General features: G+C 42.1%; 1 protein-coding gene across 1 annotated transcript; it reads right to left on the bottom strand.

Moving 5' to 3' along the window:
- Positions 1–2187: 2187 nt before the first annotated feature.
- LOC121439427 (rhox homeobox family member 1-like) lies at positions 2188–9387 on the bottom strand. Its single transcript, XM_041639933.1, has 3 exons — positions 9008–9387; positions 3534–3579; positions 2188–2412 (listed from the first exon to the last, which is right to left on the bottom strand). Exons 1-3 carry the CDS (start codon positions 9385–9387, stop codon positions 2188–2190), a joined length of 651 nt encoding a protein of 216 aa, XP_041495867.1.
- Between the last annotated feature and the right edge of the window lie 580 nt (positions 9388–9967).

Below are 9967 nucleotides of genomic sequence, written 5' to 3'. Positions count from 1 at the left end.
TCAGGGTGGCATTAGCATGGTGGTGTATGTCGTGGAGTAGAGTACATGACCTGTGCGAAAGTGGCCAAGGTGTGAGCTGCTTTTGATGCTGTGACTGCTTGTAGATATGGCAGACTCTAGAAAAGGGGGTGCAGCAGGATGTGATAAAGCCTCTTTCTAAACTGAGTACCAGTAAGGGGGGAATCTGGACTTTGTAATGGAGAAGATGGGTAAACAGGGCTGTGTACCGAGGATACACATACAGAAGTTTCGTGTGACAGAGGAGGGACAGATAGACTGGTTGTAGTACAGACTTGTATTAGGATAGTTTGTGGATTGTAGAGGCACTGCAGAGAGATGGAGGACGTGAATCCCCACAGCAAGAGTGTCCAGAGGACAGATAACTTGTGTACTGGGTGGTTTTGTGTGTCATGTTGAAAAAGGCTAGAGTCCTCAGAGAGGAAGGAAGCCCCAGTTGAGGAAATCCCTTCATGAGGTCCAACTCAAAGTCATTTTCTCAATTATTCATCAACAGGCAAGATCCCAGCTTACAGTATAAGGTGCCCTTCCTGGACTGGTGGTCCTGGGTTCTATAAGAAAGCAGACTGAGTAAGCCATGGGAAGCAAGCCAGTAAGCAGCTCTCCTCATAAGATCCTGCTTCTGTGAACCTTCCCTGTTTGAGTTCCTGTTCTGACTTCCTTGAGTGATGAACAGCAATGCTGCAGTGTACATAAAATAAACTCTTCTTCCCCAACTTCCATTTTTCATGGTGTTTTGTCAAAGTGACAGAAACCTTGAGACAACATCCTTCTACTCAAAGAGGAACTGGGAACTCTGGTGCTGGGATTATAAGCACCAAGGTGGATGCTGTATTACGGACATATATGGGACCTAGATAGAAGGTATATTCATTGGGGTGTGTGTGAGGTGGAGCTGGTGAGAAAGACTCCCTGGGGTACTACCACAGATTGCATTCAGGCACTTAGTATAGTCCTGAGAAACTGACAGGGCCTGGCTACACAAAGTAGGCCTGTGGATCAGAGTCCTACAAATGCAGAGGAAGATTCCTCTGTAGAGACCTAAGAACAGTGAGGGATGGGCCCATTACTCCTAATTAGGTCCTGGTGTGGGGCCAGAGAGAGCACCTGCAGCTTCCCATTCCAGGAGAGGAGGGCACATATGTGTCTAATATACACAGGAAGAGATGACCCCATTGGGATCTGTGTTCTTATCCCCTGACTGTCATTCCCACAACAAAACATTCCAAACCAACACACACCTCTTGGGGCAAAACAAATCCCAGAATAAGGGCATAGAAAGATGGCACAGCGAATATGTGATGATGTGGGAATCTGCTCTCTATGTCGTTAAAAAGGAACTGTATGGGCCTATAGCAAGTTATTGGGAACAGAGCTAGGTGGCGAAAACTAAACTGAATGCTGGGAGAAAGAAGAGCAAAGCCAGAGAGAAGCTTTGTAGCTCCTCCAGAGAGCGATTCCAGAACTTTAGCTGTTAATCCAAAGCCATGAGTGATATACAGATTAATAGAGATGGGTTAGATAAGGATATGAGTTAGCCACAAATACGCATAGGTTATTGGCCACAAGGCATTGCAAATAATATAATTTCTGTATGATTATTTCTGGACTGAGCAGTCAGGAGACACACAAGTGGCCTTCTTTCAACACCTATGGACCAGTCATGCTCTTTCATGGTACATTTTTCAGAACCTATCGTTTCTTGTATTGTATCGGCGTAAATGAATGCAGGCAGATTGTAAAGAATATATACAGCTTTAATGAAGAAATAGACTTACTGGACCAAGGATCCCAAGGAGCACAGGAAGCAGAAGGAGCATGCGGGCTCCAGCGTGCCTGATTTATAAGTAAACATTCACCCTAGGCAAGCCTGCCCCCTAAGCGGCTGGCTTAACCCTACATTGTATCTTCCTGTAACTCCAGCTCCAGGGAAGAGGACACCCTCCTCTGGCCTACACAGGCCCCTGCATGCATACATGTACAGACTCATGCACCATGTGTATTCCAGTGAACGTTATGTGTTCCAGTGACTGCTATGCATTCCAATGACCGGTATGTGTTTCTGCCCCTCACCTACTCTGAGCTGACTTCTGTACAAATTGTAATAAAACACATCCTTTTCTGTTGAGGGCACACACAAGTTGTAAATGGATAAACTGTGCTTTAATGCTAATATAAGGAGAGAAAGAGAGGAATGTCCTGGCCAGTATGGGCGACAAACTTCCTGAGACACCAGAAGAGCCCATCTCCCACTTGCTCCTGGAGAATGAAGATGTTCTTGGTCTCCACCAGAGTCTTCATGTCAAGGTTGTCCTTGATAGCAGGGGAATGCTTTTTTCTCAGTATTGCCCTCTGGTTTTTCCTAAGTTTAGCTCTCTTGTTGTTAAACCAGTCCTGAAATCCGAGGGAGAGAAGTTTTCGATTAACATATTTAGCAGCTGCTGCTCTCATTTGACCCTATGAATCTCCTTTGAACCCACAATGCAGTTTTTTAAGTGCTCACATGCTTTGTATGGCTCAAGCTACTAGCCATTTCATGGCCAATGACCTGCCTACAGTTTCATAGTTCCTGGTTTGTATATCACTACCAGAAAAGCAAAGAAAAATTCATTACGCACAATACCAAACCCTTTATTCTGCACACCCAATTAGAGTCATGTACCAAGATCTATGTGCATAGGCTTACAGTTATTCTTTCAAAATTGTCCTTAGAAACAGTCTCCTGTATTCCGGGTGGTCATGAACTCCCTTTGTATTCAAGAACTGACTCCTCTGCCCTAGTGGGAACTTGGGGAAATATTTTTCCTGTATATGAGATATAATAATACCAGAAACTAGATTTAGAACCACCACTGTCTGAATCACCTTTTCAAAACCTTCTAAAAGAAACAAAGAAATTTACCCTCTTGAACTTTAAGTTCTCTTTCCACATTTGTCTCACATGATAGGAAAATGCTTTAGTTTATGAAAATATATTTCGTGGTTCAATTATCCCATTTCCCCTTTAGTTTGTCATTCATTCCTTCTTTTACCAAGTGCACATGTTATGTTTTACAACCAAGATATTCCCGGCAGCCACATCATCATTTACAAGTCACCCTGAGTTTCAAAGTGATACTCAACAGAAGACCCCTGTGAAGGACTCTTGTGTGTTACACGGAATCAAATGTTAATTATGCCACACACACACATGCAAAATATTTATGCAACATAGATACTATATACACATTTATACATACATGAGAGAGACAGATGGACAGAGGTGTAGATGCTATATATTTGGTTTTGCTTTTATTTTAGGATCACAAGTGACTGCCCCGCACGGAGTAAACATTAGCTAAAGTTTTCCTTTTCCATTTTTCATTTGCCAAGGTCTCATATTCCAGATCTTTTTCCCCAGCATAAGACACAAGGAAAAAATTAAGTAGTTTCATGTGCCTAGGGCAAAGTCATCCATGTCCAGAGGCAACTCTGAGATCAGCACACTGGCAAACTAAATACGCAGGCTAACTGACCTTCACCTTCTGTTCATCCACATTCATGAGCTCTGCCAGTTCTCTTCTCTGAAGAGAAAAAAGACAAATATTTAATATTCCATCCTAGGCATGGAATTAACTATAATTAGTACATTCCATGTATATTTTAAAATTTAATATCTTGCTCTCCATAACTATTCTTTTTATTTTATTTTTAAAACAATATCATTGTATATACAAATCCCAGTTCTGGCTTAGTTCTGTTGCAGCCTGCCTTCAGGAGGCCCTCTGCCTAGCCCAACCCAATCCCTTAGGGACTCAGCCTCCTGGTGCAGATGCAGAATAACTCTAGTTCTTCCCCACTGCCCCTCTCAGCTCAGCTCCATCCCTTTGTGACTCCCCATTGAAGTGCAAAACAATTCTGCCAAGGACCCTCAGCCACCATACTTGCTGGGACACAGCTACCCACAGCAGCTACACTTGACTAGGACCAAAGGACCCACCCAACAAATACGACACCAGATGTCTACACTAAGAAACACCTCAAACATCATAGCTTCAGATGCCTAGATCCCAGCGCCAAACACAAACATGAATCAATACAACATGCTTCCTCAAGATGTCAGCAACTCTATTGTGATAGGCTACAAGAAAAGCGATTTAGCTGAAGCATAAGACAAGGGCTACAAGATACCAATTATTAATATGTTCAAATACCTTAAAGAAGATCCAAATAAATGTCTGAAAGACCACAAAATCTTGCCAAAAAAAACACAAGTAAAAACAATTCCAGACATGAAAGTAGAATTTAACAAAGGAATAGAATCACCAAAGAAAACCCAGGATGAAATAAAAAGAGAAGTGAAAAACTCAGGATGTTGAACAAAAACTTTATATGAAAGTCTCAACAACAGATTAAAAGACATGGAAGATAGAGTTTCACATCTTGAAGACAAGGTAGAAAAATGAATATCTTGGTCAAAGAAAGTGTTAAATATTAAAAATAAATATCCAGACATAATTAACCCAGGAAATCTGGGACAATATTTAAACACCATACCTATGAATAATAGGTATAGAGAAGGAGAAAAACACATGCCAAAAGCACAAAAAGTCTTTTCAATAAAATCATGAAGGAAAACTCATCCACTCTAAAGAAAGAGATGCTTATTAAGGTACAAGAAGCATACAGAACACCAAATAGACTGGAGCAGAAAAGAAAATACCTTTGCCACATAATTAAAACACTAAAGATATAGAACAAAGAAAGAATATTAAAAGCTTCAAGGGAAAAGGACCAAGTCACCTGTAAAGATGGGCCCATTGGAGAGTCTGAATGCCGGAAGGGATTGGTTAGATGTTGTAGAAGCCCTAAGAGACCACAGATGTCAGATCAGACTACTAGATCCAGCAAAACTACTAACCACAGTTAACAGAGAAAGAAAAAACATTTCAAGAGAAAAAACAAATTTGAGCAATTTCTGTCCACACATACAGCTCTACAGAAGGCACTAGAAGGAAATTTCAGGCTGAAGAGAGAAAGTTAACTGAATCCAAGAGGACACAATGAATAAATAATCTCACAATAGTTAATCAAATGATGGAAAAATGCTACACCACAACAAAATAACAGAAATCAGTAAACACCGATCATTAAAAACTATCTAATTTAATGGTCTATACTCTTCCCCACACACACCAGAAAACACAGACTAATAGATTTGGTAAGAAAATGGGATCCATCTTTGTGCTGCATTCAAGAAACAGCTCACCACCAAGGACAGCAAGGACAGATGTTATCTTAGACTAACAGGATGGGAAATGGCATTCCAAGCATACAGAACCAAGATTCAAGCAGGTGTAGCTATTTTAATATCTGAGAGACTTCAAAACAAAACTAATCAGACAAGATAAGAAAGAACACTATATATCCATTAAAGACAAAATCCACCAAGAGAAAAAAATTACTATTATAGACATACACCCAGATACACTGAACCTAATAGAATAAAACAGAGAGGTCAAGTTATGTTTCAAAAATCACATAGCAAGCTGAGAAGGAAATATAGCAGGCCTGTAAGAAACCCTGTCTCAAAGAAAGTAATAAATAACCTTGAACTCATTGACACAGGAAAAGACCTTCTGAACAGATAGATCACCAGTAGCACAGGCACTAAGACTAAAAGTTACTAAATGGGACCTCATGAAACTGAAAAGCTTCTGTATGCTTCTGGACAGCAAAGGACACCATCATCAGCACAACACTCCAGGGCAGGCCCCATGTCCAGAGTAGTTGGCCAACACAAAAGATACTTTATGTTTTTTTTGTTTGTTTGTTTGTTTGTTTGGTTTTTTTTTTGTGTGTGTGTGAACCTTTCGTTTTCTTCTGTTACTTCTTGTCTTGTTTTCTTTTTTAAGTTTGTCTTCTTTGATTTGGGTTTTGGTTTTGTTGTTTTTTCTGTTTTTTTCCTTTGTTTTTGAGAAAGAGAAAGTTCATGAAGTTGAATGAGTAAGGAGGATATGGGAGGAGTTGGGGGAGAGAAAGAATATGATTAAAATATATTGCATGAAAAATATTTTAATAAAAATGTAAATAATTGCTATCTCCCCTCATACCTCTATAAGCAGACTTTTCAGCAACCTTTAGAAGGAGCTTTATGTAGAAGTGGTTTGAAGGGAAGTGTGGGAGCAGTGGATCTAGGGGAGAGGGGTAGTCTGGGGAGGCTGAGAATAGTGGAGGGAAGGGAAACTGTAGTAGGGATGTAATGTATGAGAGAGAGAGAGTGGTGGTGGTGTACACCTTTAATCCCAGCACTCGGGAGGCAGAGGCAGGTGGATCTCTGTGAGGTTGAGACCAGCCTAGTCTACAGATAGAGTTCCAGGACAGACGGGGCTATTACACAGAGAAACCATGACTCGAAAATATATATAAACAAAAGAAAAAAGAAAATTTGTATGTGTCTATATCTGCCACATACAAATTATACATACTTTGTGACGTCAGGAATTGAACCTACAATCCCAGATATGCTAGGCAAGGGGTCTACCACTGAGCTGTATGGTTTTATATTTATATTTGTATTTATGTGTTTTTCAGTCTTATTTAGAAACAGAGTTTCACTAAGCTGCGTCTGCTGACCTTGAGCATCCTCCTGAGCCCTGCTAAACCTGGAAGTGTCCCTCTTTCTGGATCTCCCTCCCGTGTGGCTGAGGTTATAGATCTGTGCCACTAGGTACAGATAACTATGCAAAGTGACTGCCTAATGGTATGTTTGTGAGGGCACACAAGTCTTCATTCTTCTGGATATTTGATCTCTGAAAAATTTTGCACACAAAAAGCAGGCCCCACACAGGCAATACAAATGAAATGATAAATGTGGATGTTTAGCAGATTTTAGTATGTCTGTGAATTGAAAGAGATGATTCTGGGAAGAAAACATTATGCAATCAGACAGCATATTTGAACACCAATAACTCACCACAAAACACACCCTGACTTAGATAGGAGAAAAAGACCTTGCTAAAGACGTATTTGACCATGAGCATAGGTCACGGTATCCATTAACACAGGGAAATTCAGGCAGCAGTAGTGAAAAGCAGTTCAAACCACACCCAGAAGGTCCCCACACTCAGAAGGTGGCTACTAACAACACCCACAGAATAAAGCGTGGTGAGTCCCTGAAGACATTGGAAACATGATGCTCCCTCTGGGGAAATGTCAAACAGTACAGCACAAAGGAAGGGTGAGGTGGTTCCTCAAATAGTGAGCAGGGATGATCACATGACACAAGCCTGCTTCTGGGTGTGCACCCTGAGTGACTGAGATGGAGTTCTAAAAGCATTTGTCTGCTCCACTAGATCACACCAGTGCAGCACAAGCCACATGGGCCACAGGGAAAATCTGCCCAGATAGCTTTTCACATGGCTGTGCATAGGGGTGTTTGGGTATGACCGACCCCCGAGAAAGCAGAAATTTTGTCTGATGCTAACACACTGACAAGGCTCAAAGACATACTAATTGAGGCAGGTTAGTTCAGGAAGGACAAATTCTGCCTGATTTTCCTTATATGAGGTCCTTAGAGGAATCATATAGAGAGGACAAATAAACAGGAGAGTGGTAGGTGGGGACTAGGGGCATGGAAAGGGCACTTATTTAATGGGTTCAGGTTTTGCTGTGGCGTCATAGACAGACTCCCAGGGACCTATCCCCAAATCACTTGAGAAGACTTCAGTCTGCTGAGTTCTGACCTTCAGATTTGATTTAAGCAATGCCCTTTATGTTTCTATGTTTAATTTTGGACACTTTTTAAACAGAAAGGAACCAAAGGAGTGGTCAGTGAGCATTTTGGAGACCTGGTTTGCACCAGGATGCATGGAAAGTTCAACCTTGGTCACCCAAGAGGCATGCTCTTGAGGGACCAAGAGCTAGACCTGACCTGCAGACATACAGGGAAAGAGGCCTCAAACTAATAAGAGGGCAAACTTTCTGCTTCTCTCTCACCCTCTTTACCTGAGCCAAAGGCCTAGTAGGCGTTTTCTCCTGCCGTTGGCTAATTTTCCAGCCTGCTACCCTATGTTCAAGGTCTGTCCTAAACATGGTTCAGTTTATGAGAGGACTAGTCAGCTGAAAACTTCCAGTTCTCCAAATGAAAACCATTTCGTTTTCAGATTCCCCTTTCTACTTTGTGGGGAGTCTCTCTCTCTCTCTCTCTCTCTCTCTCTCTCTCTCTCTCTCCCTCCCTCTCCTCTCCTCCTCCTCCTCCTCCTCCTTCTTCTTCTTCTCTCTCTCTCTCTCTCTCTCTTTCTCTCTCTCATGCCTCAGTGTGTGTTTCCTAGTTCACTTTTAGTACTTTTAGTAAGTACCATTGCCGCCTGCTGTGCCTGGGATCTTTCTGCCTTTGAATTCTTTAATGGATGAAGAAAACAGACTTTACTTAGGACTTCTAGACAACAACTCCCCCTAAACATCATCAAAGAGTAGGGGAAGATTGTGGATTCAGAGCCAAGAATGGATAGGAAGTCAAGCCTGATGACACAAACCAGTAACCTCAGCTACTGAAGAAGCTGTGGCAGAAGGATCGATCACAACTTCAAGGGCTGATTGGGCTACCAAGTCGGTTCAAGTCCAGCCTGTACAACTCAGACTCCGATTCAACAAAACTAAAAAGAGGCTGTGGTCCCCTACAGGCAACACAGCTCATGCAGGGAGCCTGAGACTCCTTTACAAAAAAGCCACGTCTGTCTGCTGCATGGGTCACCCTCACGTTTCGCGGCTTTCTTCCTCAGAGTGAGGCCAATGTCCTTAGCTCGCCAGAGGGCGCACTGTGGCTTCCACCTAGGCTCCCGTGCGCTGAGGTTCGCTGAGGAGCTTGTACCTCAGTGGCAAAAAGCTATGCTTAGTATGAGTCCGTATTCTGAACCTCAAAAATATTAAAAACTTTTAACAAGAGTAAGGAGAGGCCAGGGGAGAGGAGAAGGAGCCCAAAGTCCTAAAGGACAGACCTGATACATACCGTCTGATGGCGTCTGGGTACTGAGTTTCTTCAAAGACTGCTCGCAGTTCCCACAGCTGTCCAGGCGTGAATATGTATGGTTTCTGGCGAATCTTGACTAATGGCTGTTCACTGGCTTCGACCATGTTCATGGCCATCTCCAGCTCTTCTTGCTCAATGTCTTGGCTGTTACTTATATCCCAGTCCTGGTAGCTGTGGTCGTCTACAGAGCTCTTCTGGCCCTCACAGAACAGATTATTCAGGGCCTCTATGACTCCCTGGTCAAAGCTGCCACTGTTTATCGTGTAGGCCACTGTTTTCTCAGGTTCAGTCATTATTTCTTCCTCATAGAAGTTCACCCGGTAAAAGTCATAGTCGAAGTAGAAGTACTTGCGGGCCATGATCTGAGCGCATCAGAAAGCGCCCCCTTGTGGGTTATGAAATGGCTGTGCGCCTTGAAGCCCCCTGAGGAACTGTCTGGGATTTCCAGGCTAAAATTGTTACTCCAGACTACTATCGCTGCTATTGGCTTTCAACTCACAACCCTGGGCGAGGCTCTAGTTTAGGCAAACAAGGGGTGGAGTGTGGGCACGAACTTGTGCATGGAATAATGACAGTTGCAATAAGTAGTGTTGGGGAAAAAATAAAAAAATAGAAATAAATAAAAAAGACTGCTTGAAGGAGAACGCTAGTTTTCTGACTTGCTGGAGAAACAGACCAGCAGTTGGTCCTGAGCTGAGGAATTTCTTTTTGATCTACGAGCAAATCTTGACGATGCTTGAGAATGCATTTTAAGGTGATTTAGAGGTGGAGGAAGGATATGAATAAAAATAAGATAATTAAATAAGCTATCATATTAGGACATAATTTTCACATTTTGATATGGCCCTAAAAAACCTTAATCTTTTTGTGCTACCTATTATCTGAAGCATCATTTTCATTGTTGGAAATTATGAAATCAAAATAATGATCAACTCTGAA

This window comes from Microtus oregoni, unplaced genomic scaffold, assembly GCF_018167655.1.
Source record: "Microtus oregoni isolate MIOR12 unplaced genomic scaffold, Mior012 000061F_ref0000440, whole genome shotgun sequence".
NCBI classification, from domain to species: domain Eukaryota; kingdom Metazoa; phylum Chordata; class Mammalia; order Rodentia; family Cricetidae; genus Microtus; species Microtus oregoni.
The sequence above is the reverse complement of the archived record's forward strand: the minus strand, read 5'-3'. Positions and strand labels throughout refer to the sequence as shown.

Excerpts from the sequence above, each read along its gene's own strand:
- LOC121439427 (XM_041639933.1), bottom strand. The coding sequence starts at position 9,387 with ATGGCCCGCAAGTACTTCTACTTCGACTATGACTTTTACCGGGTGAAC. Across the intron at positions 3,580-9,007 it reads TACCCAGACGCCATCAGACG|AAGAGAACTGGCAGAGCTCA; the intron begins GTATGTATCAGG and ends TTCTCTTCAGAG. Across the intron at positions 2,413-3,533 it reads TGGATGAACAGAAGGTGAAG|GACTGGTTTAACAACAAGAG; the intron begins GTCAGTTAGCCT and ends CTCGGATTTCAG.